This window comes from Struthio camelus, chromosome 13 (genome assembly GCF_040807025.1).
Source record: "Struthio camelus isolate bStrCam1 chromosome 13, bStrCam1.hap1, whole genome shotgun sequence".
In the NCBI taxonomy this organism is placed as follows: Eukaryota; Metazoa; Chordata; class Aves; order Struthioniformes; family Struthionidae; genus Struthio; species Struthio camelus.
Window position 1 is genome coordinate 2,669,505 of NC_090954.1, and position 27,774 is coordinate 2,697,278.

At 42.3% G+C, this 27,774-nt stretch overlaps 1 protein-coding gene across 11 annotated transcripts in view; it reads left to right on the forward strand.

Moving 5' to 3' along the window:
* Window positions 1-304: 304 nt before the first annotated feature.
* Window positions 305-27,774, forward strand: part of P4HA2 (prolyl 4-hydroxylase subunit alpha 2) — a 33,158-nt gene continuing 5,688 nt past the window's right edge. For 2 of the 11 annotated variants that reach the window (XR_011143900.1, XM_068959460.1), the window contains exons 1-12: window positions 311-399; window positions 2,604-2,714; window positions 10,501-10,610; window positions 12,428-12,524; window positions 14,635-14,786; window positions 16,102-16,239; window positions 17,524-17,763; window positions 19,479-19,678; window positions 20,537-20,713; window positions 24,742-24,812; window positions 25,050-25,149; window positions 26,311-26,364. Coding sequence is in view for 10 of the 11 variants with exons in the window: in XM_068959460.1 (XP_068815561.1) it covers window positions 10,529-10,610; window positions 12,428-12,524; window positions 14,635-14,786; window positions 16,102-16,239; window positions 17,524-17,763; window positions 19,479-19,678; window positions 20,537-20,713; window positions 24,742-24,812; window positions 25,050-25,149; window positions 26,311-26,364 (1,311 nt within the window). In the remaining variant the exon portion in view is untranslated. Of the gene's footprint in view, window positions 519-2,603; window positions 2,715-10,500; window positions 10,611-12,427; window positions 12,525-14,634; window positions 14,787-16,101; window positions 16,240-17,523; window positions 17,764-19,478; window positions 19,679-20,536; window positions 20,714-24,741; window positions 24,813-25,049; window positions 25,150-26,310; window positions 26,365-27,774 lie in introns of all 11 variants that reach the window. The other 9 variants (XM_068959463.1, XM_068959456.1, XM_068959457.1 and 6 more) reach the window with 9 other exon arrangements.

Below are 27,774 nucleotides of genomic sequence, written 5' to 3' on the forward strand. Positions count from 1 at the left end.
CCGGAGGGGAGCGGGGGGGCCGGTGTGCCGAGCCGCTCCTGCCGGCAGCACGCCGATTCACCGTGCCTAATTTCCCCCCCCTCCCCACGCGAGGCTTCACGTCCCCGTGAAATTCACTCCCCGCCAACGAACAGGCCGCGGCCAACGGTCGGCGCCGCGGAGGGGCGCGGGGCTGCGGGGCCGGGGGAAGGGGGGGGGGGGGAAGGTTGGCTGCGCGGCTACTCGCGGCACTACGGCCTGCCCGGGCGGGGCCTGGCGGGAGGCGGGGCTTCCGACGTGGCGGCGGCTCAATAGGAGCGGGGCCGGGGGCGGGGCGGAGCGGGCGGCGCGGCGCGGCGGCGGCAGCTGGAGGGGTCGGGGCGGTTCTAGAAGCGCGCTGAGAGGGGCCGCGCGCCGCCGGTGAGCGACGGGACGGGGCCGGGCCGGGCGGCAGCGGCGCGGGGTCTCCCCTCACGGAGGGAGCGGGCGGCAGCGGCGCGAGGTCTCCCCTCAGGAGCGGCGGCGGCGGCGCGCGCGGGGTCTCTCCTCGGGGGCGGCGGCGGCGCGCGCGGGGTCTGTCACGGGGGGGCGGGGGCGGCGGCGCGGGGTCTCCCCTCAGGGGCGGGGGTGGCGGCGGCAGCGGCGGCGCGCGCGGGGTCTGTCGCGGGGGGGCGGTGGCGGCGGCGCGGGGGTTTCCCCTCAGGGGCGGGGGCGGTAGCGCGCGCGGCGCTCTCCTGAGGGGCGGCGGCGGCGCGGCTGCAGGTGAGGCGAGTCCCCGCCCCGCCGGGGGGGCCCGGCCGTTAGCGCAGCTCCGGGGCAGAGGGGGAGGGAGGGGGATTGTGTGGCGCGCTCGGAGCCGGCCGTGCCTCCCGGTGCCCTTAGGCTTTCTCCGCTCCTCTTACGGACCCTCTGGCGTCGCGGGCCCGCCCTTTCTGAAGGGCTTGTGGGCCGCGGTGGGTGCTGTCGGGTTAACTGCAGCGCCCTTCCTACGAACGGTGCTGGTTTTCGGGGGTCGGTCCGCGGTAATCCGCAGCCCCCTGGGGGACGGAGCTCGCCTGAGGCGCGGCCCCGGCGTTGCGGCAGGGGGCAGCAGCCGGCAGCTGCTCTGCCGAAGCTTGTTTGAAGGAGCAGGGAGACATAAGCAGCAAGGCTGGCCTTTCCCTCAGGAAAAACGCGTGAGGTAGCTGCCAGCTCTCCACAAGGAGACAGGCTGACCTGCACGTTCCTGAGGGAATTGGATATCAGGCCAGAGGGTTGTTTTGACAGCGAGAGCAAAGCTGTAGTTGGGAACTGCCTGGAAACGGAGTTCCAGTTCTGAACAAGAGCGATTAAATACTCGACCAGCTTCCAAAAGACACGTTCTGTGTTGCTTGGTGTCTGCAAATCACGACCAGCTGCCTTTCTGGAGCAACACCCATAACTCAACTGCTAATTACTGGATTTTAGCTCTGGAGTTAGCGAGTGAAAGTCTGACCTCTGTCCTTGCGTGGCTGTCGCTTGCTGTAGCTGCCCCAGCACTTCCTCCGTCTCCTGTCGGGTGGCCTAAGCCAGGAGGAAGTTCAAGTTCCCCGGAAAAAGCCAAACCAGCCATTTGTTCATAAAAGTACGGTTTTCCTTTTTCCCCCCTGAGGAAAAAGTCCTGTAATAATAAATAAATAAAGGTCCACTCCTTTTAAAAAAAAAAAAAAAAAAGGTGGGGTGAGAGCTGATTCCTTATTTCCTTGCCTTTGAGTTTAAATATGACAGATATTATCACAGAGCTTAGAAAAATTACTGTTTGTGAGTTGTTTTAACTGGGTGTGTGTTAGCAGTCTGCTGTAGCTTTCAGGTGAAGCAAATGTTGACTTAAACTTGACAGGAAGGAGTTCAAAACTCACTTGTTCTACGCCCGTTTCTGATGGATTGAGAGTAAGAGTGCGCACGCAGACCGCTATAGCAATTCAGCTGCTGTGCAGTAACTCATCTGAGCTCTGAATCGTAACAACTGTGTTGTCTGTGCCTGGAAAGTTCCTGAATCACTTCCCATTCTCTTCCTGAAATAAATCTGCATCCCTAGAGCCATTGATGTTATTTTGAATAACTTCCAATTCACTTTAATGTTTCACTATAGGTAAACCTTCTTTCACCCGTACCCACCTTTTTGTTTTAATCTGATGTGTTTTTTTCTGAAAAAATGTTTTTACTTATTTCTGTGTAGAAACACAGATCTGCAGTTGAGTTACTGCCTATTGTTTGATTTATGGTGATAAACCAGAACACAGGCAATTGTGAATGTGTGGTACTGTGCAGCAGTTTGAATTGTCTATTAAAAAGGCTTATGCAAACACAGTCTAAGGCAGGCACTGTGAAACCTAAAGACATTGCCTAGAAAGTTACCATAGCTCAACCAGGGGAACAATAGCATGCTACACTGTGGTAATGCAAAACATGCCTTTGAGGGCAGACAGAAATAACTTTGCTTTACACAGCAAAGAATGTCCTTATCTTGGAAGAAAGACACTGAGCTGCTTGGCTTTATAGTATTTAGTATTTGTAGCCAGTAGTCATGCAGGCTCCTCAATAGTGAGTGTTCAAGGCAGGTTTTTCCCAGAAGATGTTTTACCTAAAGCTCCTTACCTCTTAAGTTTATAGGTGCTTTGTGAGGACAAAGCCGAGCTGAAAGGACACCACAGCCATCTTCAACAGGTTAATACTTTGGCTTTCTGACATTAAGGATCTAGGAAATAATCCCACAGGTATGTTGTCAATATATAGCAACCAATAACTGCTGTTCTTTTATAGGCTGGAAATTAGTTAACAGCTGTAAATTGGTGTTGCTCTGACACTAACAGACAAGAACCGTACTTTTTGTTTGTATACCCTAGTTTGTTTTGTTTTTTTTTTTTTGAATGTAGCTCTTTAGTGCAGGAAGTGCAAGCCCAGAATATGATGGTTTATTTCAAAGTCAGTAACAGTAGAGAGAGCATGATTTACCCTTTAATATAAGGAGTTTTTCATTCCAGGTTTAAGTCAGGGATCCAGTCTGTTTATAATTTCTATGCTGTTCATATTGGCAAACCTCCAAGGGAGCAAGCTATAAACATGTAGATGGATACTTTTCCTATGACTAGTTCTCATTTTTTTTGTATATAGTTTTCTATATACTTGAGAATGTAAGGTATTTTTAGAGGCACAGTCTAAAGTGATCTTAGAATAGATTCACCCCCCACACCTTTGAGATGGTATCTCAACTTTAACTCAATTTCTAATGTCTTTTGAAAGAAATAATTCATTGGCAGTAGACCTGTTTTATATAAAACTTGTTTTTCAACACTAAGGTTGTCTTTAATGTTGTATGAGCATATGGAAGCTTATCGGAAGCTCTTGATACGCTAAAATTCTAGGCTCTGCACAGTAAAATTCAGCCTAAATTTCACAGTGATGAAGAACAAACTCCAGTAGGAAATTACAAAACATGCAATCCTGCTGACCTATCTTCACTAACAGGGTGGGTTTTAACACTAGATTGCTTCATATGGGATGAGCTTACTGATACTGCAGATGCAGGAAGATTTGCTGTGCCTTAGATTAGCGTGAATTTTCTGTCACGGTGCCAAAGTTAGTGGGGGTTTTTTGTTACGCTTTTAGAAAAAACCGTTGGGAGCTGATCCAGATGCTTATAGTTTCTAAGGTTATATAACTAAGGATAACAAGATCCATTTTGCATTAGAGGGAATGCACCCAAATTTTACTGGAAGTACTGCATCCTTGTTAATGCGTGCAAGCAAACAAATTTTCCTTTTTTCTTTTGGCCTGTCTTGAGAAAATACAATCATGTTGTATATTAGTTGTTAGGCAATTATAATTGTTTTCAGATGCACGTTAAGTGCTTTGGCGAGAATGGTAGTGATGTAGGCATAAGTTGTTTAAATCTTCAGTGTCCTGGAGGAAGGCGCTCGAAAGCAGTTTTTTGATGATGCATAAGGGAGGAGAACTCGTTCATGCCGAGGCGCCCAATATTGAAAGGAAACAATGCTTTGGAATCTTGGGTTTTGGGGAATCTTGGAAAGGGGATGAAGTCAGCCATGCAGTCAGTTCAGTGCTCCTTGCTGCTCCTGCAAGTAAGGAGACAGTGGGTAGAAAGCACTGGCATTTGGAGAAACCCCTAGTAGACTTGGCTCATACAAGAGCCCAGCCTCAAATGGCTGTTTGTATAAGGATGGGCTGTTCTTCAGAGCCTGGCATAGGGGCCTCAGTTCTGATGTGTACACCAAGAGCCAATCTGTGGCCAGAGGTGACTTTGAAACAGTGATTTGTTTGTTAGATTATTCTGTAATACTTTAAATTTAGATACAACATGGAAGCAGCTGTTTTTACTGTGGATTTTAAGCATTGGCAAACACACAAGAAGCGCCAAGTTGTAATCCTTATTTGTGTCATCAGCTTGTAAGTAGTTATGAAGTGCTGATTTACTGTGTAATGCAAAGAAATAGTATTAATCAGATTTTGACAGTATCTTGTTGCATGGTATTTTGTTTCACCAACTTTATTTCTCTGTAGCAAAGTGTGGGTATGGGACTGCCACTGCCTAATTAGGTTCCGGTCTTACTGTTGTTCCCTTGTTAGGGTTTATCTTAATTGCTGAAAATTTCCTGTATGCTCTGAAAAAATTGGGAGAACTGGAATAGTAGATGAGTATATAAGAACTGTGAGAATATTTGATGACCTAAGATGCTGATAGAACAGTACTCTCTGCTAGGATGCTCAGTACTGCTAACAGATTTTTGAAGGAATAATTGAGCTGTCAGTCTGCTAAGCAGTGATGGTACACAGGGTTTTGACTCTGTGGTTCTGTATGCTTCAGTGAAGTATTGCACGCTTGGTGTCCTCTCTTCTCCTTTGATTGATGTGTTCTACTTGTTTTAATTGAACGCAGGGTTCTCCCTACAACGTTTCCCAAATGCATCACCATCTTGAGCGGAAGGATATTGTGTGGGGGGGTTTTTTTGTTCATGTTTTTTTTTCCCCCGCCTCTGTGTTCATGTGATCATAATGAGAGTTTACAATTCAGCATATGTTGCGCTCTTACCCTACTGACTTTTATTCTTTTTTGAAATTACATAGACTGATCTTATGTCAGTTCCACTTAGTTCATTTAGTTCTTGTGCATGAGAAGTCTGTGCAAAATTTGAAGCCTGGATGAAGCACTTGCTTTTGGTTAGTCCCAGTTTTAGGTTGGCAGGGAATCGGAGAGTTTGTTTTGACTTGTATCTCGTTCTTCTGAGCATAGTTCGGTCTGGGAAGGCAAAACTGATGCCTGGGAGCATGAATGATCAGCTATGAGATAACTGAAGATGTGAGTTAGGATATTTTGATATAATAGTAGTAGCACACAAAGAAGCTGCAGAAAAGGTACAAATTCCCTTGTAACGCACTGTTGTACCAACTGACTAAAACTTGCTAGGAGTCTCTTGTGGGGTGAAGGAGAAAGAGAAATGGCTCATGTTCTTCAGTGCCTCTAGCTTTGGTTTGCTGTGAAATCCAGCCTAATGGCCCCAGTAACACCAAGGGATGGTGCACAAGTACACAGGTAGATTTGTTGCCCCTTTTCTGGAGGAAGGCTCCAAGAGTCGCGCTCTCTTTTTCTGGGATCTACAAAAGAGAAAGAGGCAGCCTGTTTGTTTGATCAGAAGGGAGAGGATGAGTAACAGAGATGCCTCCTCGTCTGACCTGAAGGAAGTCTTCCTTTTGGCTCTCACGGAAGCTGGTTTGAACCCCCATGACTGGATATGAAATATGGGATGATGAGAAACTGATAGGCCTGGTAGGCACGTAAATAACTTTCCTTTTATAGGTCGGATCCATGATTTTAATCCTACTGAACAAGAGTTTTTAAGAAGGCTTATTAAATAAAGAATTCAGTCTTTAACTGGTGAAGAAAATTCCATCCTTGTTTACTTTGTTTAGAGTCTTTTTCCTTCTGCCGGTGCTCTCTGAAGTCTGACATCACTTTTTCCAGTGCGAGCAGCGCTTCGTTGAGGTCTTTCACTCTTAAAGCAGTGAAATGCTTGTACAGTATGCATTTGGTTGACTCTTTAGCCCTGCTAGCTGGGGACCTTCAGGAGAAGGAAAGGAGCGAAGCAGTCGACGTTTCTTATGGTACGCAGCAAAGTTTAGCTCAAGCAGTGTTACTGGAGTAATCACTTGCTAGAGTGAGAATAGTACCGTGAGTAAGGGCAGTGATAGCTAAGAGTGTGCTGCCCTGATCTTTGGGTGGACAACAATCATACTCCCCTGGCCTGTCCAGCTATGTTGATTGTTGTCACGGCTCGTCATGTTGTCACGGCTCATCATATAGCCTTAGCATACAGCAGTGTGTGAACTGCCTGCTCTCAATTCTTGCATGGGATTTTTCTTACAAGCCCAAGGGCTGAAACTGAGCTTAGTGGGCAAGTCTTTTCCAAGTCTGTTGCAGAGGAAGGTAGCTATCCTCACTTAAATAAAAGGAAATCCTAATTTTACCTGTCCAGCGTGACATGTTCGTCTTCTAGAGATGCTGCTGAGAAAGTCAGGAAGGTAGGCAGTGTTTATCCTACATAGGTTTCTTTTCTGCAGGGTTTAGGCATTTCTATACAAGTAAGTTCTTTCATTCTGCTGAATAAAACATTGATATTCATTTTTTAAATCTCGGTTATGGAGGTAGGAGGTGCTAACGTCCTTTTTGCCTCTCCCATTTTGTTAGCAGATGGTTTATCTGTAATGGGGTGGGCGTGCACATGTGTGTGCTCAAACATGCTTACGCTCTCCAGAAATGTGGTTATAACATTATGCTCATCCTCTTGTGAATCATTCTTCATGCTGGTTTTCTCTGAGTCAACAGCTGTGAAAAGAATGTGTATAAACAATCCGAAAACCCTATGGCCAGGTGTCCTACTTGTTCAAGCAAGAGCTGGTTTCTGTTTGTTGAGAGTTTCTGTTTATTGACTCAAGTAAATCTGAGTAGGATGGCAAAGCTGTTAAAGATCTGCTATAAAGACAAGTTGCTAGCTGTAGTGAATGTTCTTGGCAGATATCCTGAGTCATGAGAGAATATGATGGGGAGAGGTGCAGGGAGGAGGACGTATATTGATGGTGTGTTAACTGGAAAATTCCCTTGTAGTTGTTTTGCCAAGCTTTATGTAGTGCAGCCAAAAAACTGCTTCATGAAATGAGAACAGACTATGCAGATGGGCAGTGGTGACTTAATATCCTTAAATCTATGTACTACTTGAATGCTCTTGACTTGCTGTGCTTTCTGTTATATCACTTATTGTGGCTTTTAGTGTTGGCAGACCTCTGCATGGTACTGTTCATTCGGCTTTACTCAGTTCTCGAGTTACCCTTGTACGGCTTTGAACTAACTTAAACAAGCAGTTTGGGAATACATGGTTTGAAGGGAGAGAAGCAGAAGGGGGGAAGGGAAGACGTTAGGATGCTATGAAACATTTTCTTGCTTATTCGTGCTTGCATACTATCGCAGTAAATGTTTCTGATTTCTCATTTAGATCTTTAAAACAAGCAAAAAGAATGATTTATCTCACAATGTGATAATACATAGCAAAGAACAGTGATTTGTAACTTTTTAATGGTCTTATTGACAGTGTTTTTGCTGTTAATTTTCATGGCACCTAGGAGCTCAGTAGAGAGTCAGGGTGCCTGTCATGCTGTATGCTTGAAAAACCCAGAAGGAAAAGGCAGCATCCACCTGCCGTTTTCTGTTTCATATTATGCAGGCAGACATGTGGAGCCCAAGGGAACACGAGGCCAAGACTGTCGGTTTGTCTTGTCACAATTGTCTTATTTGGGTTCCTTCTCGTGTGTTGCATTGCTTAAAACTCTAGGACGTTCCATCCGTTATTTACCCTTCCTTTCTCTGCTGTTTCTCATTAGACTTGAGAGAGTCCCCTTTGCCTCAAATATATTAAGCAGCATGAAATTATTTTGAGTAGAAGCAGGTTGTAAGTGGCTATTTCTAGCCACCAAACCATTTGCTGAATTATAATGGACAAGTAAAAGGAATTATTGCTTCGTGGATTAAAATGAGCAATTGTCTTCTCGGCTTTTGATGCCGTGTGTGGGTGCTATGATAGTTTCATGGATGTTGAGTGGCAGTGCTCACATGTGAAGGCTGGCTGTGGTAGCTGCTCCTGCTCAGTGAACAGGCAGCCCCTGAGTGAGCTCTCGGTCCAAGTGCAGTGCAGAGCCCTCATGAATTCAGGGGAAGAGGCAGTCTTGACCATCAGATATCCCAGAAGAATTACAGCTTCCAGAGAGCTCTTCTGCCTGGACCATCTCTCCCTTGCCCCACTTGTCAACTATTTACAGCCTTCTCCACCTGCCTGTTCTGGCTCACTATCCCTTCCGTGCCCTGTGTCATGGGCTCTCAGAGGTGGAACAGGCTACTTTGTCTCTTTCAAAAATCTGTTTCTAAATGGGCACAACCTTTGAAATAAGAAAATCATAAAGACTCTGTGCCCAGAGGCCAGTATGCTGGGACAGTGCATTTTTGAATAAGTAGAGGTGGAAACTTTCCACTGTTAAAACTCTTGCTGTCAATTTTTCTCTGCAAAATGCTATTTCTTCTTTGTTTTTTTCACTGTTTATGTTCCTAGACTTTTTTATATAACTATTTCCTAGCATGCAAAATCTGACTTACTGTAATTTAGGATTTTTATTATTATTGGAAGATGGTACAGCTTTGTGTACTCTTTAATTTTCCAGCTATAATTGCGTGAAGTGGAAGGTATTGGGCTGCACCCATGGAAAAGCTAAGTGGAAGTCTGCTTTTGAGGGCTCAGTACTTCTGTGTGGGTTAAATCAAACGAAATGTCTTGAAATTACTAGAGAAGGCGTATGCTGTCTCTTATAAAACCAAAAAAGGTGAAGCCATGCTGGGTTTGTTCTGCTTCAGCATTAATTTTGAAGAGACCAATCTTTTTTAAAAAAAAAAAAAAAAAAACCCTGCTGTGAGAGTAGTCTTTTTATTAGTTCAAGTGTTACAGGAACACATCTTTGAGCATAATTACTCTCTGACATTTTCCCTTATGTCTTTACTTCTACTTTGTTTTAAAACATCTTGCAACTGCAGTAGTGCTTTATGGATGCTTGGTTAATGTTCTGGTAGGGACTTGCACGTGCTTTTTATTTGAACCTTCTAATCCTCGTCGCTTGCTACATATAGGCTGAGGTTTTGGGGTGTGCAAACTACATTCCCTTGCAAGGAAACTAACCCAGAGGCTCTGCTCCTAGAGCTTGCTAAATGCAAGGAAAACTCTGAGCCAGTGACTGGGCCTGCATACAACTCCAAACCATGTGCATGGATGGGGAGCGTTCAGTCCAGGGAACTAGACCAAAAGAGGTCTTGAGCAACCCCTTCCCTGCCAAGCCACGGATGATGTAGACATAGGTGTCTCTGTGTCTCCATGCAAACTGCCTCAGCCTGGTGGTCTGCCCTTACGGCACCAGAATGCTTGCCAGTGTTGACAAGACTTAGTTACCTCTTCCTTTCTCTTCCACTTCCTTGAGCTTAATGAGGAGTTAAGTGCCTGTGGCTACAAACTTCCACCAGGTGTTAAACGTACCAGTGTATTTTTTTTTCACTGGGTGCTGTTGTAACAGATGATAGCGGCATCAGGCTGCTTCTCTTGTTTGTCCTGAGCGAGCAAATCCAAGCATTTCTAGTTAGCTGTAGCTGCTTGCATTGAAACACTGAGTGGAGAGAGCTAATTAAATTGTCTGCAGACTGGATTTTGTTAAGAATGGTCGTCTTTGTTTCTGTTCTCATGTTTTCAGAGATCTTGATATAACTGGACCTTAGCACAACACCTGGACCAGAATTTGTTCCAGGCATTGCTGAACTTTTCCCTGATCACGTACTTGTTAATGCTCACTAAAACTTAATGTGAAATGCAACTTTCTTGAAATACTTCCTTCCCGCTGTATCTCACTAGTGGGGAATCCTCCCTAACTTACTGATTGGAAACAACTTTTTATTGCTATGTGTATCTTAACTATTGCACAGTACTGAGGCACCTGTAGTGTAGTTTTCTGGGCCTTAAAGTGTGTGTGCTCATCACATGGACTGGCATCTGTAGCTTGCAGATAGGTGTTAAGAGGGTAAGAAGCCAAGACATCTTATGGGCTAAACTGAGCGCTGGTATTCATGAAACTAAGTCTTGATCCTATCTTGGTGAATGAACAGAAATCTTAACTGTTGCTGACTGTAACACCCTCATTATGTGTTTAGGGTCTCATTAAGCTCCCTTTACTGAAACCTGTAGAACCAGATATCAGGTGGGACAGTTCTGAATAACAGACCTCCTAATTTTGAGAAAGAGATTACTTGGATTTTTCACTGTTTAGAGGTCAGTATCTTAAGGACCCCTTTTAATTCATTTCCATGAGCAACTCAATTGAAGATGATAGGCCGTGGTGTGTGTGTGTATGTGTTTCTCCACTCACCACACACAAATCATTAATCCTGTTCACTCCTCTTCCTTTTAGAACACTCCAGGTTAGAGCCATCTGGAAGATGAAGCCCTGGCTGCAGTTGGTGCTCTTGACCTGTATTTGCTTGATCTGGCAAACAGAAGCTGAGTTTTTCACCTCTATAGGTAATGAACAATGTTCTGATAATGTAGCTAACACAATTGCCAAAACTCTATTTTAAAGTGTACAGTTGAAGCATATGACTTTATTCATGTAGCGCTCTCAAACACTGTCTTCATTAGGAGAAGTTACTCTTCTGCATCCTCAATGTTACTCTGTATTGCAGATCTTGGATCAGTGGAACTTGTTTGCAGTTTGGTGTCTTAGCAGGTTATGACCAACATGGTACAAATTTCTTTGGGGGCTCTGAGTAAAATAAGATGCATAATTCCTGATTTTTTTTTTTTATTAAGAACGATGCTCCTGACTTTGGTCTTGAGCACGGCAGAGATGCTTTGTGCAAAGCTTACGCTGAAAGCATAGTACAAAACTGCTGATTCATGGAGAAAACTTGATGATAAAAATATGAAGTACTTCCTTTCTTGGAAGAAAGGATTTTATTTATTTATTGAGGATCCCTTATCCTCAATAAAAGCTGGCGTTAGGGATGGGAATGGCAAATTAATATCCCCTTTCCCCCCAGGTGTTTTATAAGACTTCAATGAATCCCTGAGAATTCACATAGAACTACCTTAAACCCTGAAAATTATTTTGATATTTTAGTTCTTGTGTTCTAACTGTTGTGATGCAATCATATGTGATTGTCATAGCTTCTGAAAATATAAAGACAAAACTGAATTCTGCTGTGACTTCAGATCTAGTGCTTTCCTGTGGAACAATGCAAGGAGTGCCCCTCATAAAGATCATATAGATTCATTAACTACTTCTGCCTGTTCTCCAGAATATGCTCTGAGCTTAGCAGAGCTACATTTTTTTGGAACAGCGAAACTCAAACTTCTGGTGGTTTATTTTGTACCTGTCTCAGTGGAAAGGTACCTCAGGGTACCTGCCTCCCTGTGGAACCTCTGTCAGGACAAAGCAGAGTGGTGTTTTCTGCTGACCCCCAGCATGCACTACCCATGCTCCAGAGCTGACTAAGTAGCGTTTACCTAGACATGTGTTATTTGCTTCTCTTTCTTCTAAGTTAAAGGTAGACTTTTGTACATGGTTGACATGAATCACCATCTTCTCTGTTTACCTTTATCCATTCCTGAAATTTACCTTAGGGAATAGACTGAAAATAGAACAGCTTGTTGACTTCCACCTGCTTCATTATGCCTTATTAATAATTACATTTATTTTCAGCATTCCAAAGTATTTGGATCATTCAGTGTTTGGTCTGTGAAATGCCAAATTTCTCATAGTAATTTGGATTGATATGCTAGCAGTTTCCACTAATGGTAATCAGGAGAGATTTTGCATGTTAGTCTATAAAGTACAGAGGAATTTTAGACTAATGTTTAATGTTAGGTTGTGTTTCCACAGTTACCCGTATTGAAAAGCTGTAACTTTTAAGTGAAGCCAGTGGTTAGACTAATAAACTATTGGTGTGACCTAATCTGTATCCACAAGTGGAACAGATACTATGGCAACGATTTGGCTCTTTCATTGCTTTGACTTTAGCTGTATTAATGTCAAGCCTTTCCATTGATTGCATTTTATGTAACTGCAATCTTAAAAGTAATTTGGAGATGGTAAAAGCCTCATAGCAAAGCTACTTCATGGGCTGTTGAGACTTAAAAGCCACTTGAATGCCAGATCTGCATGTATAATCATAGCTTTTTGTGGCTTGCAAACAATAAACACCCGTACTCTGAACCTTAGTTTGTTCTTTGTGGTGCCTCTAATAGCCTGGAGCATCTGAGGTAGGTCTTCTGTGCTGTTGGAAAGTGTTTTTTGTTTTAGCTCTGATTAACCTTTCTTTTTTTTTTCGCATTTTTAGGTCAAATGACAGACCTGATTTATGCAGAGAAAGACTTGGTGCAGTCTTTAAAGGAGTATATCAGAGCAGAAGAATCCAAGCTCTCTCAGATTAAAAGGTAAGGGGAGAAGACTGCATTTACCAAGATGATTAACAAAATGGCTAATCTATTATGCTGATTTCCATACTTTCCTGGTGTGATGGTGATCTGTCACTGGATCTGGTTAACACTTCCTCACAGATGATCACAAAGTAGGACCATACGTAATAATAATGTGGTTTTAATGTACTCTAGTAGAACTGCAGAGGGGTCCCTGCTTCAGAAATACTTTTTTTTTTTTGAAAGCTATCTGCTCCTTTAGTAATTGCTGGGCTTTTTTCACTTCTTTCCCTGTCCTTGTACCCATCACAAACCTGCTTTGTAGAAGACCCTAATTTCCTATGTCAAATAGGGGCCTTGTCCATGCAAGTTAAATGTGTTTGGTTGCTAGCTCTCTGAGCTTCCTGTTGTTGTAAGCAATGCTGAAGCCTTGGAGCAGTGAGAAAATACATCAGTTGCATTGTTTGACAGAGCGCACACTGAATAGTTGACTTCCTTTCTCTGTCAATTGTTCTTGTCTGCTGTCAGGTGATAGTTCTGTTCTGTCCAGTTCTTGTTGGTCTCCGGCCTGGCTCTTTCAGCGTACTTCTTGGGGGCAAGGGGCGGGGGAATCCTAATAGTTAAGTTGAAAAGTTCTCTTTGACAACTGATTTTCTATGTCCTGTTGATGTTTCCCTAGTTACAAGTAAAATAGGGCATGATACTAAAATAGTCTAAATGGGTTCTAGAAACAGATCTTCAAAAGAGTTTTGTACCTCTCTCCCCCTCCCTCAGGGGGAGGGTAAGGGTGTGGAGTAAGCAGTGTTATGGAGTACTGAAATGATATAAATTCCATGTCACTTTATTTCTATATGCAAATATTCATCTCTTGAAACGTTACCCCTCTGAGAAAAATAAAGACAGGCAGTTCAATCTGTGTATAAACTGTTTATAAACAGTAACCCCTCCCATAGCACTTGCATAAACTCAGTCTATCCTAAGAGACTTCTCTTTGAATGTATTAAATTTTCAGTTGACTTATTCGCAAACGCATGAAAACAGAATATTCTACCACTGTTACAGAATTTAGCACCTCTGCTACCAAGTTTATCCTTCATACATTAGCACAGTGCCAGAGCTCAAATACTCTCATATGAATATGGTAACACTTCACTACTCTAATCATTTTCACAGAAACTTATGATTAAAAATACTATTTTGGAGCAAGTAAAAAGACCAGAACTGGACCTTATTTTCTACTTTACAAAATAAATATTATAAACAGTGGAAAGCTTAAATTTAAAACAGGAGTGTAGGCGATAATATATATCGGTAATCCGATATCCCTGCAAGAGTTCTCTGAAAGTCATCTTGTAATGTTACAACAAAAACAGAACCCAGTACACAGAATCTATGCAGTCTGACAACGTTTACATGTGCTTACATAAATGTCTTGTGACCATAATTCATTCATTCATGACTTACTGGGTTTGAGATCACAAGTTCAAAGGGAATCTTTTATGTTCAGTTATTAGCTTACCTCAGCAGAGTGTTCACTTCCTATTGAGTATTGGAGGCAGGTGTACCCAGCCTGGCCAGAAGTTTCTGATAAGGGATAATATGGAAGGGAACAGCAAAAATTCTCACTGTAGCATTAGTGCCAGAAATGGCAGTTCAAATATCCTGTAACGCAGAGTATGAAGTTTCTTAATACTAGTTTGAAGCTGAATGAGTGTGTTCTAGCCAGTGGACAGCACTGCTATTGTTTTATTGCCTCTGAGTAAGTTCTTGGGGTTACATCTATGTTTATGTTGTCACTACAAGAGATGAATAAACGACCCTTGCAGTGATTATTGTGTGCTGTTTTTACTTTGCAAACAGCAATATGCTGAAAATCAGTGGCTAAGACTCATTGCAAGTGGGATGTATTTCTGCTATAGTAAGATTTAAATAGTAGACAGGGAAATAAATTTATTTAAAAAAATCAATTGTACTTCACTTTATCCTTGTGAAGTTGAAAGCTCAGCAGCTGGTTATAATAGCAAAAGGAGCAATAAATTGGTTCTAGCTGTGTAATTAGGATGACTTAATAAGGAAGACATGCATTCATAAATTGATCTCAGACTGAGGCATATGCTTCTTTTTCCAGCTGGGCTGAAAAAATGGATGTACTGACTAGCAAATCAACCTCCGATCCAGAAGGATATCTGGCACATCCTGTAAATGCATATAAACTGGTGAAGCGTTTAAATACTGATTGGTTGGAGTTAGAAAACCTAGTTCTTCAGGACACAACAAATGGTAAGGAGTTTCAGGGAGGAAAATGTTGGTAGGAGGTAGTCTTACAACACAGTTACTTCCCCTCCTTGTATTCTGGAAAGCTGCAAACTCCATTGTAGTTTAAATGCTGTTGCCAAGTCCGTTTGAAACTTAATGACTATTGTTTCATGCCTTATCTTGAGTTTTGTGTTCCTTTATATAACGTTTGTCCGTTTACCTTCCCAGTCTGCTTCTTCCCTCACCAGTTTTTTTGACCGCTTTGATCAGACAGCTGTACTGTATTGGGAAAGGGATTTCCATCAGCTCCGGCATTAACAGTTAGCAGCTGTTGTCATATATCTGTTTATACAGGTATCTGTAAACCTGTCCTAAAACTAATCCTTCCTCTTGCATCCTATCGTCAAAATGTCTGTATGCCTGAATCTGTCTTCCTTAAGCTTATTTTTGATGCATGTTTATTTTTACTGGAACCTATGAAAGGAAGGAGGAATAGTTCATGCAGAACACCCTGCATGATCTCAAATTTTTTTTCCAGCCAAGATTTTTCAGTTTAGGAGTAATCATCCTAGGTGAAAAAAATAGACAGTTCAATGGAGTACCTCTGTCTTTAATTCTTTTTCCAAAGACTGCCTTTGACAAGTCTGCTTGCTATATGCCTAGAAATAAATAGCAGATGATTATTTTGCCTTCAGCTGATCTCTTCCCTACTCCCAACCTGCTGCATAACCTTGATTTATTTGCATAATGCATTTAATTTCATTTCTTCATGTAACTAAAAGAACAGGTCACTGGGTTTAAAAGCCTCTGATCGGATAACAGGCCCTTTAAAATCCTGTGTAGGGAATCCTCACTCGGGGTCTGCGTCCCTTGAGCTGAGACTTCCAAGTCTCAGCTCTTTTATGGCTTAACAGGTTGGTGGAGTGCAGAGTAGAAGTCGCTGTGGAATGCTATGACCTGCAATTGTCTTTGTGGATATTGCAAAAGGAGGACTGAGGGAAGCTATTAAGTGTTCACGCTAGAGAGAGATGACAGGAAACTGAAGTTCATTAGATTTGCATTATACTTCAGTAATTGTGCAGCACAAGAAAATTACATTTTTTAGTTACTTGTCTTGCTGCCTTTTTCTTTTGTCTGAGCCGTAATTCTTTTAACGGGGGCAGAAAGCAATGTTTACTTAGGAGCCTAATATGAGGCTCTGTTTAAAGCTGGACTCAAATTCTTACAGAATTCAGAAAACAAAGCAGATGTTCCCTCTCTTATGTTAATCTGGTATTGTTTGTGTTCTTAATTCATTCAAACTCTGGAAGTAACAGCTTCTTTCCCTTTTAATGCAAAGGCTTTATTGCAAATCTCACAATTCAGCGTCAGTTTTTTCCAACTGAGGAAGATGAAACTGGAGCTGCAAAGGCTCTGATGCGCCTGCAGGACACATACAAACTGGATCCTGAAACTCTCTCTCGAGGACACTTACCAGGTAATTGCACAAGTGTCCCCTCTGTCCTTCAGAAAAGGAGGTGGCAACATCCTGGCACTTCTTAGATTTTGATCTGCTCTCTTTGAAAGTCCTCTTTCGGTAGTGATGAAGAATCCAAGAGCCATGGAGCTAAAAGTCCATGGGATTTAGACAATCGAGGATGCATCTACTTCAATATTGGAGAGCAACCTCATGTTGTTTCCCAGGCCAGGCAGCCGTGATCTGCAGTGACCAGTTCAAGTAGCATGTTTTTTATTATTATTACTTTTTTAAAAAATGCTAATTTCACTAATGGCTAATACCAAAGACAAACTTTCTTGTGTTGGCTGCTGTAGTCTCCACTGCACTGGTTACAGTGCAAGCAAGTAACATGGGCACTTCATGTCCCGGAGAACCTGCAATCCAAGGGAAAAAATAGGCTTCGCAATTCATTGCTGTGCTGGCTCTTAGGAAGCATAGTTCTGTTTGTTACCTCTCGTCTTCCAGTGGGACTTGTGTTGAATTGTGTTGCTTTTGTTCATTATCTGCAAAATGAGGACTACCAGTATATGCTGCAAAAAGGTGTTTGGAATCTGCGTGGATATTTTGTGATGCTTTTCAGTGTTTTGGCAGCTGAGCCCAAATAAATGCTTATAGCTCCTGCTTATAAGAGCATTTGTTAGCAATCATAAGCCATTTTCAGCGTGCAACCACCATGTGTTACGAATAAACTCTATAGTGTGGGGAGATGACTTCACAACACACAGTCCTAGTTGTTACCTGTAGGTGGTTCACCGCAAACTTAAATAATTCTAAAACTCATTTACCTGTGCATCTGCTTAGCTGGAGCAACCACAAATCTGTGCACAGTTAAACAGTCAATTGAATAGTTAGTCGGTAAATAACGATCAGTAAGAAGCTTATGCACAAACATGTTGCCTATTAAAATCTCCAGTAAAAAATGAGCAGATATTTCTAGCTCTGCATGTTGCCAGGCTTCTCTGATCATCTAACTCTGTTAATTCTTAGGTTCGGCAAAGTGAGCTGTTAGTCTGTTCTGCTTTTGTCTGCAGCAGAATAACTTAACACTAACTCATGTTAAATTTCTTAGTTTGCACAAGAATTAATGTCATAGAAATTGTGGCAGAATATAGCCTTTAATTCTTGAAGATGATCGTTTTGGTGTAGAGCCTAAAATAGCATTTTTGGATGATAAATGTCTGTATTTAGTTATTCCTCAATGTGCCCTAATATTTGAAGACAAGGATATTGATTTGGATCACTTAATTTCCTTTTTGTTATAAGGAACAAAATACAGATCCTCTTTGACAGTGGGTGACTGCTTTGGCATGGGCAAGACTGCTTACAATGATGGAGACTACTATCATACGGTACTCTGGATGGAACAAGCCTTAAAACAGCATGACGAAGGGGAGGATACAACAGTCAGCAAAGTGGAGATCCTAGATTATCTCAGCTATGCTGTCTTCCAGTTTGGGGATTTACACAGAGCCACGGAGCTCACCAGACGTCTGATATCTCTTGGTAAGAACAAAGATACGCTATTCCCTTAAAGCAACAGAGCCGAGAACGCTCTCTGTCCATACGTTGCATTGACTGCTGTATGATTTACAATGAGCATAGGTCTCAAGGAAAAGAGTCTACTTTTGCTTGAAGTGTCTTCAGCAAGTCCATGCTGTTATTACCTAAAGACTAAATGTGTGTGACCTAAGCACCTGTGTGCTATGGTGCACTGAACTGTTGTGTGTGTTAATTGTTAAAGCCTGGGTTGTGGAGATCAAGGCTACCGTGGACTTGAGCGGGGTACTGTCTCCTGTGTCAAGTCCTACTGACTTGTCAGGTTCTTCTCTGTATCCCTCTCTGCAGGTACTCTTTGATGCTGAGAGGCTACTTTGCCTGAGACTGTAAAGTGTTTATTTCTGAGCACTTAGAACTTATAGTGAATTTTTTTAAGCTTACCTTTCTCTGGTCTGTTTTCAGCTTTCTGTTGAGTAAGGGAGTTAGCATTTTTTCCGCATAGAATTCTTTCCTACATTTTGAGTTTTTGGAAAGGTTTATCCTCTCCACTTAAGAGTTCCAGTCTATTGCATTATTTATTTGTGTGATTCTTAATCCAGATGTTAGCTACATCCCAAGAGTAGGTAAAGACCTTTTTTATTGAAGAAGGTATAAATATCAGTTTAACTTCCATAGAAATTGGAATTCGTAGATTAAAGCTTACAGGAGTAGGGACGTGTATTGAATCTAGCTCATTTTCTAATGGAGCATTGCACTGGTGATGGAACACAAATCCTTATCAGCACCGTACAGTGGAACAGGATTGTCCGTTCTGGAAGCAGCAGCTTCCTCTGCTCTGGGCTGACTGTCCTTACCTAGCCCATACTAGCCTGCACTGTCAAGTGGTTAGTTCTTTGGCCTTCTGGATTACTTAAGATTAAAAAAAAGAAAAGTTTGTTAGTGTCAAAAGGGAAGAGGGAGACTGTTCTAGGTACTAATGTCTAAAAATACTTAGTAGTGAACAGGGAATTATTCCTTAGTTATGCTGGCTAAAAATCTGTTGGCATTTACTGATTCATACCAACATCCACTAATAAATCACTGATGGTAGGTCTAATGGTGCTATGGTGATCCACGGTACCTCCTTCATAAAACCTACCATAAACATCTAGAAACGGATGTTGGAGCTAGGCTGCTAAGTGGTAGCACTTACCTCTGAGCTGTCAAACTTTGGAGGAAGTCTTTGGGATTGAAGTTTGGCTGGGCCTCCACTACAGTCCTTGGTTAAAGAAAGCACGCTTGTGCAATATGGATGGAGAAGCATTGGTGTAATAGGGGGCAGGGAGGTGCAGCAACTCGATGGATCTCTGTATACAAGCTCTAAGGTCTGCTTATCCTAGGTAGAATTGGACAGACAAGGTTTGGAGAAAAAAAGATGTGAAGATCCAAAGATTCCCTTTCCCCTTCCCTTCCCTACCTGAAATTCAAGTTTGGTCATAGGTCCTTCCAGAAACTTCTCTTGCAGGGCTATACCTAGCTTCCCCTTGCGAAGAAAGGGAGAAACTTGCCCGGTGCTGGCTTTCACTGCAGACTGGAGCTGATATCTTTGGCTGCATCGTGATGCTTTATGAAGGGGAGAATTATTGTAGTGTCTTGATACAAAGACTTGTAATTATGCAGTCTCAGGAAATGGTTAAGTCACTGGTTCTGTCTTGTTTCTTTTTTTTTTTCTCCTAACCAAGACAGTACTCACGAGAGAGCAGGCAGTAATCTCCGTTACTTTGAGAAATTGCTGGAGAAGGAGAGAGAAGATAAGTCATTAAATAAGACAATGACTACAACAGAAGCTGTAGTGCAAGGTGGGGCCTATGAGAGGCCTCTTGACTACCTACCAGAGCGTGATATCTATGAGGCCCTCTGCAGAGGTGAAGGGGTGAAAATGGTAAGAGAAAGGAAGACTTCCCTGACTGTTGCTTCTGTATAAGGCTGATCAAGCTTGCTAAAGCATGTTAAGTTTTTTCCTTCTGTGGAGCTGTGTGTGGTTTTTGGTTTTTGTTGTGTGTGTGGTTTTTTGTTTGTTTGTTTTGGTTTTTTTTGAAAAACTAAGTGTAGTTCTATCCATGCTGCTATATGCACCTGCTTATGTCTTGGCCTCTGTATCTTTAGCTGTTAATCCTAAACAGAAAAACAGCTTTCAACTGCTCCTCTTAAAGGCTACTGAAAATCGATTCTCCTGACTCTGCCTATTCAGCTATTTTAAGTGCTGCTGTATCAATATGCTGCAGGCTTTTTGCACTGAGAATTAACTTTTTGCTTCTGTAACAGTGACAAAACGTTAGTCCTTTCCCGTTTGCATGTTCTAAAGGCATGCCTCTGAGTGGCCGTTTTCATCAAACAGTCTCTAGTACCTCCCTTCAATTATGACTTCAGTCCTGTGTGTATGGAGGGGAATCTGTTTGTCCCGTCTACACAGTCTTAAACAAAAGATCCAGAACTTCTACAGCTGGCTGCTTACATATTGTTGAGTTTCTCTAACCTGTAATCTGTTAGAGTCCACTCTCGTAGAGGTTAGTGGTCCAGGCCTTGCTCAGTGATATCTTTAGAGTAATATATGCTGTTTAATCCTGCTATTTACTGTGAGTAATCTTGTGCTTAATTCTTAAATTTTCTAGTCAACAGACACTGTTTTTTCCTGTGTGTGTGTGTGTGTGTATTGTGGTGTAAGGCATGTTTTGCCTGTTTAAGTTCATGAAAAGTGGTTGAGCAAACCATGCGTCTTGCTTGGCATTTTCCATTTCAGACGCCTCGAAGACAGAAAAGGCTGTTTTGTAGGTACCATGATGGAAACGGAAGCCCTCATCTGCTAATAGCCCCCTTCAAGGAGGAAGATGAATGGGACAGCCCTCATATAGTACGGTACTATGATGTTATGTCTGATGAAGAAATTGAGAAAATCAAACAGCTAGCAAAGCCAAGGGTAAGTTTCTACTCTTCCACCTCAATATTAGTTGCTAACTCGGTGCTCTAATCTCTATTAGCAAAGACTAGGCAGAGGATTTGAGAAAGATCTGGTTTCATACTACAGATGATGCACTGCAGCGGTGAGCCTAAGGGAACGATTTTGAAACTCCCTGGTGATGTAGGACCATAAAGCCCAGGCTCCTGAAGATATTTATGTATTATTGCGTTTTGTCTTGCGAAGTTTTCAGCTAATGGTTTAAATAACCTTAAGTTTACCTTTTGATGTGAAACTGAACTTTAAAACAAAATCAGAAAGACCGCAAATCCCAACAAAAGTGGGATGAAATGCCACCTGGTGTGTGGGTTTGTCATCTTGCTTACTTCCTGTAGAAGAGTTGGTGTGGTTTTTGCTTATAGTAATCTGGAATCTACTACTTATGTTTTTTAACTGTAGTCTAGACCTGCTTACAGCCAGGCATTTTAGATGTCACGGCTGCATCTGGGAATGGAACTGCAGTGTTCTGAAGCAGCACACTGTGTTCATTGGCATTAGTGCAGTACAGTTAATGTACAGTGGAGCGTTCTTTTGTGCTCTCTAGCAATTCCCAATTTTGGACATTTGGCAAGGGCAGAATACTTCCAAAGATGAATGGTGAGTGCAGTCTTTTTCCCAGAGCACTCTGGATCTGGTTTTTTTTCCACCTAGATAGTTGGCCACTGGGCAGCAGAGAACCAGGTTCCACAGCTCTCTCCCAAGTATAGATCCAGCTCAAAAGGGAACAGTTTTGAATGAGAACTTCAGTCTTGATGCAATACCTTTTACTCATGTTGTGAATTGTAGTGGCTCTGTATACAATAAGAAAGCACCTAGCTAGTGGGAAGGTTAGAGATTTTTTTCCATAGCTGTTTGGGGGGGAGGAAGGGTGTGTGGTTTTTTTTTTTCTTTTTTTGCCTGCCCCTGTGGCAGAAATCTGTCTTACTGTGTTGCCTTTCCTTACTAGCAAAGAAGAAAAAATTATGGCAATTCAAAGCCAATAATAACATTATGCCTGGCTCACTTTTTCATGCCAGATTTGACAGAAATTGAAATTAAGAGCATGTATGTAGTTATGAATGGTTCACTGTAGCACTTTTCTTCTAGCTACTGCTATAAGCCATGATACTACAAGTCCAGGCCACAAATACATGCAGAGGGGTAATTCTTAATGTAAGCATGGAGATCTAGTTAGAAATGAATTGAGAAACTCGTACTTCCCAAGAACATGAATTATATTTGGTATGTTTATGGAGTTGGACTTCTGTTGAGTACCAGCTATGAGGAATGCTGGCAGAACACTCCTATGTGATGACTCTGCCTTCCATAAACAGATTTTTTTCCTTTTGCATCATACTGTAAAACTATTCCTGGCACTTCAAGAGCTTCAGATAAAATGGAAATATCCAAATGAGGTATGTCACTTAGAGTGACCTTAACTTGATAAACTAGATTAAGACATCTCTTAACAATTTTGTTTGATTTGCTCTGTGTTCAAAGTTTTATTTGTTTAAAAAAAAAAAAAGTCTTGCTTGCTGTGAGCACTGGTTTTAATGTCATTAATGTCAGGGGAGTTCTTGTTTGTATGACCTGTGTAGTGCAAGATAGGGGTAAGTTCCAGTGAAAGCAGGTAAATAGACTGTGGTCTTTAGTTTCTTGCCTTCCCCACCTCTCTTCTCCTGCCCCCTTTTCTCCCCCCCCCCCCGCATTGGTCTGTAGCTCGGTTGCAGGACTAGCTATGAATTCAGCAGTACCACTGAAAGAATAGAAAATACAGGTTCTGTGATGAGATGATCCTTGATAAATATACCTTAACTTCAGACAGGAAATTTGAGTCCTATCTGAAAGCTTCCATGATTACAGACTAAAAGTAATGTGTTAGTTTTGGGCTTGGAAAGATGAGGACTTTCTTTGTTCTAAAACATAGCTGCAAGAAATCTCTACTTTTGGGTCTAAACACTTGAACATTATCTGCAGTTTACGTTTGCCAATATTTTTGTGTTGTGGAGGAACAACATCTGTACGTGATTGGGAGTAGCTGTATTCAGCTTGGGTTTCATGCTCGTTTTGTAAAATGCAGTTGCTTTTATTCCAGTTCAAAAGAGCAGTTCCAACTTTACAGACAATACATCAAAGCTGACTTGTGTCAGCTATTAGCAACTGGGAGGGTCAAGAAAATTCTTAACTTTATTGGTACGGGTAGCCTTAGGAAAAGTCTGCCATGAACGTATGGAAACATCCAGAATTTCAGCAGTGAGGTTACTTATGATATGGGCATGGCTGAACAGACAAAGATATAGTACATTCTCCAGACACTTGGAGACCATTTCTGAACTCGTTATTACAGGTTTTCAACAACACAGAATCTTTGTAAGAAAAAGATAATGGACTCCATGCTAAACTGAAATAAACTAAGACTAAGAGGAAAACGGGGTGAAGCTTTTGACCAATCTAGTGTTTCATAACGATTCTTCAAAGTCTAGTAAACATCTATTATAATGCTGCTTCCCCACCCCTGACAGAGGAAACGCCATCAAGGAACGTTTTCTTTAATCAGTGTGTTATCCAAACTACACCTCAACCGGTATACAAACATTTGTTTACGCTAATGAGTGTAGAATACTACATTTCTTGGAGAAATGGAGGCGTTCTGTTGTCAGACCGAGGAGATACATGCCTGACTGCCCTTGTGTGAACTTATTTTAGTTCTGATTTGTTTAGATTAACTGCTAGGTGCAGGAAGCCAGCAAGCATATACGAGCTCAAAGAATGGCAGCATGATGGAAAAGTTTGGCAAGACAAACTTTATCCCCAAAAGCTATGGTTCATTGTACAAATGAAATACTTCTTGTCAGTCTCGCCTCTCCTTTATGATTTATGCAGGAGAAATCTGGAACAAAGCACCAGATGAATCGGAGCTATGGGAATAGTTGTACCAGGAACTCTTGTACAGGGAGAAGGAAGTTAATATGAATTTGTAAAGTGGGCTGGAGAGGAGACTCATTTGAGAAAACATGAAGGAAATGATGAGTGCAAACTGAAGAAAACAAAAATGAAAAAAGATTGTCTGTGACCTGTAACTAAGTGGAAAGAAGAGGGCATGACTTGGAGTGTTAGTAGTTTGCAAAATCAGGCTTAAAGGTAGTCTGAGTTGGGGCAGTCAGAGGATTGTCTGACTTCTTGTTCTCAGTTGCAAGTGACCTATTCTGCTGTGCTAGCATTAGTCTATCACTTTGACAGTACAGCAAACCTGGTCAGTCTTACCAAGTTCCACACTTCTGCCACAGATAGTGATGTGGCTGAACAGTGATGATGCATTTTAAACACTGATTAGTAGGTAGGTACACATAGTGTACTTCTGCACTGTATCTTCATAATGTTATAACACTATCTCAGTCTGCCTCTGTGAATTAGATGTTCCAGGCATCTTGCAACTGGAAAATCTGAGCACAGCGATGTTGAGACTTGTGCTGAGGAGCCTTCTGTTGATGCAGATTTGCCTGCCCTGTAACTCTTAACTATTTTCATAAATTATCGCCTGTTATTTTTCATCTCCGAGAATGAAGTTGATTTCTTTAGTCCACATGAGGTGCAGACTGGTTAAACGTATGGAGTATCCAGCACCTTGCTTCCTGCCAAGGATTTAGGATTCATATGTTGTTAACTTTTGTTGTTCCTTTTTACTAATATTGACTCCAGCTGTCTGGAAACTACCTTCAAAACCTGTTCAGCAAGCTGTGTCCCCTTGTGGATTTAAGGAATATCATGGCTCATGCAGTAGTCGCATTCTTTTTCCAGGATCTGCTAGAGGTGATGGATTGTATTTGCATTTCTGCATGTACTATTCTAGAATGAAATCCAACTCTAGATTGGAGCTGTGACTTTCATCCAGCGATGTTTAAATTGGATAAGCCTCGGGTGCTGATTTTGGTTAAGATGAGGAAAAAAAAATTAAATTTTAACCTGTAGTTGATGGGTTTTTTCCCCCTTGGGATTTTCTTTTGACACAGCTGGCTCGAGCCACAGTACGTGATCCTAAAACCGGTGTCCTTACAGTGGCTAGCTACAGGGTATCCAAAAGGTAAGCATACAGAAAAGTTAAGCCTTAAGGTTTTTGTGCCTACCAGCCCTCATCTGCTACCTAGAGCTTGAAGTATTTTGCCAGTAGCAAAAGCCTGCGCAACAAATGCATGGTAAGTGGCTTTTTAGCTATGTGATTGAGGGCAGAGGCAGTCCTCCTCTTCTGGGAAATGAGTAGTTGTGGCTGGTATTCCAAAATTACACGCTTATATCCTTTTTATCCCTTCCTTTGTCCTAGCTCATGGTTGGAGGAAGATGATGATCCTGTTGTGGCCAAAGTGAATCGCCGAATGCAGCAGATCACTGGCTTAACAGTGAAAACAGCTGAACTATTGCAGGTTGGTATGGATGTTTCTTATCAGGATGAAATCTGCTTGTTAGCTATCAGTCTGGATAGCATTTGTGCGGAAGTATTACAGGCATGGCTCTTCTCCAGTCCCTCTTAGGGATTCTGTCTGCAGGCTAAACGTTTAAGTTCCCATGGAGTAGGTGAGGAAAGTGCAGGGATCCCCTCTTCAGGGATCTTGAAGAGTGCAGGGATGATCCTGGCTGCATTTAGCCATAATTACCTGGCAGGTACATGTTCTGCCTTTCTGTGGCAGGCAGAGAAGGATGGAGGCCAAGTAAACAGTAAGGGAGAGCTTTGTGCTGGGATCTGTGATTTACAAAAAAATAAAAACTCTCTGGCTTGTTTTGAGTGAAATCCTCACCATTTATTTTAGTCTGTTGCACAAAGTTGAGCCTTCTTCATGGCCGTAAACCTTTCAAGGCAAGCTTTTTTCATAGTCCTGCTATGTTCTGATATGAAGTCTGATCCATAGCCTTCTGTTGGGGGGAAGAGAGGAGAGTAGTACAAGTGGAACATCATTGTCAGAATGGCTGTGGCGTGCTTACTTGTCCTCTTTCTCCATGCCCCTTGAATTCCAGTTTCAGAGCATGACTGAAGTGCTGCTAAAGTCTGCTCCTGACAACAGCCCGAAAACTGTGCTGATCTGGGAGACATGTTGAGTGCAGCCTCAGAGTTGTTCTAAATCATGAAGCATGTGATCTTCAAATAGCTGAAGCAAGCAAAGAGGCAGTTTTAAACTACTTGTGCCTTTTGTGTTCCTGGACAGGCATATGTATGTAACAGATCATGCACATTACAATACAGAATCTAGTTCTAGGCTGCTAATCTCCTAGACTGGATGCACACACTAGAGAAATGCACTTGTATTTTACCTCACCAGAAGAGTGAACAAGAATGTGAAAAACTGCTTCTGCTCGTTCATGTTATGATAGATCATTTAAGATGATGTTTCTTGTCTGTGTATCTTCTTCCTGGCAATTTGAAGAGCAACGGAGCGAAGTGTTCTGTGGATGAAAATCTTGCTGTGCTTGAAAATCCGAATGCTGTTTTGGCCAAAGAATGTTTGGGTCTTTGAGAGAAAATGCTGTCTTTTGCAACGGTCTCATTTGCAGTTCAGTGTTTGCTTATGCTTCCGTCTTCCACACTGTAGGTTGCTAATTATGGAATGGGAGGGCAGTATGAGCCACACTTCGATTTTTCTAGGGTAAGATCATACTTTCAATTACTCCTTAGGGGGTTAAGCAGATTGCTTTGGGAGAAAACTCTGGAAACCCTTCTATTAAAATGTGTTTTCCATTAAAACTCTAATCTAGAGCCCAGTTGTATGAGGTAGATGGTGACCTTTAGAAAGCCTTCATAATGCCTTCTCTGATGCTTTAAGTTCAAGAATAATGAATAAATCAGACTGCCCGTTTACCTGTCACCTTGGTTCCTTGCACAGTATAAACACGAAGTGCAGCAATTGAATATGCTCTTTTCATTACTTTATAAGGAAACTGAGGCCTGGGAGCCCTGTGGGTTGCAAGTGTACTGAGTTATATTCCATTAAGCTCCTGAGTTCAGCAAGGTTGTCTGAATCCTCCTTTATTCATTTGGCTACTTGATGCTTTGCTGGAGACTTTGGAGCATTTAGCAGGAGCTAGCTGAGTTGGAGTCTTTCCCCCTCACCTCCCCCAACTTTTGCCAGCATGGCACTATGACTCAAAGGCCTTAGAATGGCTGCAGCTGTATGGGCTGAAGAGAGCTTTCTCAGCTCGGTGTTCAGGAAGACAGTGCTACAATGAGAGCATGAGAACTGTGTTGGATCTACACTAGGGGGCTCTACCTCGTCGCACCTCTGGTTAGCTGCAACAGAGGGGGAGAGTACGGGGAGGAGTTCGTTTGTTGTCTTAATTACTGTGTTCACAACGTACTTATACTGAAGAGCTACGGCAACTAGAAATTTAAAATATGGAATCTCTTTGTGATGACTTGGTTTCAAGGAGAACCATAGTGTTTTAATATAATTTATCTTAATTCAGATTCTTCTAGCATCTCCAGCAGAATAGATTCCTGCACCCAGAGAGCAACCCAGTAACTATAAGCACATGTCAGAATTGGAGCCACCATACTTAACACTGCGTTTAAAAGAAGTGGGGGGGGGGGGGGGGGAACCAACCCACCCTGAACTTCAACACTGTGGAACCTCATAATCATTAACTTTGGCCTGTTGAAAGCAGTTTCTTAACTTTAAGACTGCCTAGTTTCCTGAGTCAAGCAAATACTCTTAAATTTTCTTCGGAGCCTTTGAACGCAAGGAGCTTGGCCATCAAGTTGGCCAGTATGGTCTTTACTTTTGGATTAGGCAGCTGGGGCAGAGCTCCACTTGGAACATAATCTTGGCTACAGTCATCAGTTAAGGCAAGGCAATCATAGGAGTTGCTGTGGGTTTGCACTGGTCCTCCAGGCTCTGTGTGTTGCAGATTTCAGCACTGAAATCCAGAGACAATGCTATGTTTTGCTGTCTCTTGATCAGCCTTGCAGCTTTTTATCCTCTTGTAGTTCTCAATGGACACTTTAATAACTGTATGTTACAGTGTTGCTCAGAATTACAGAAAAGTCTTTTGGAATTGAA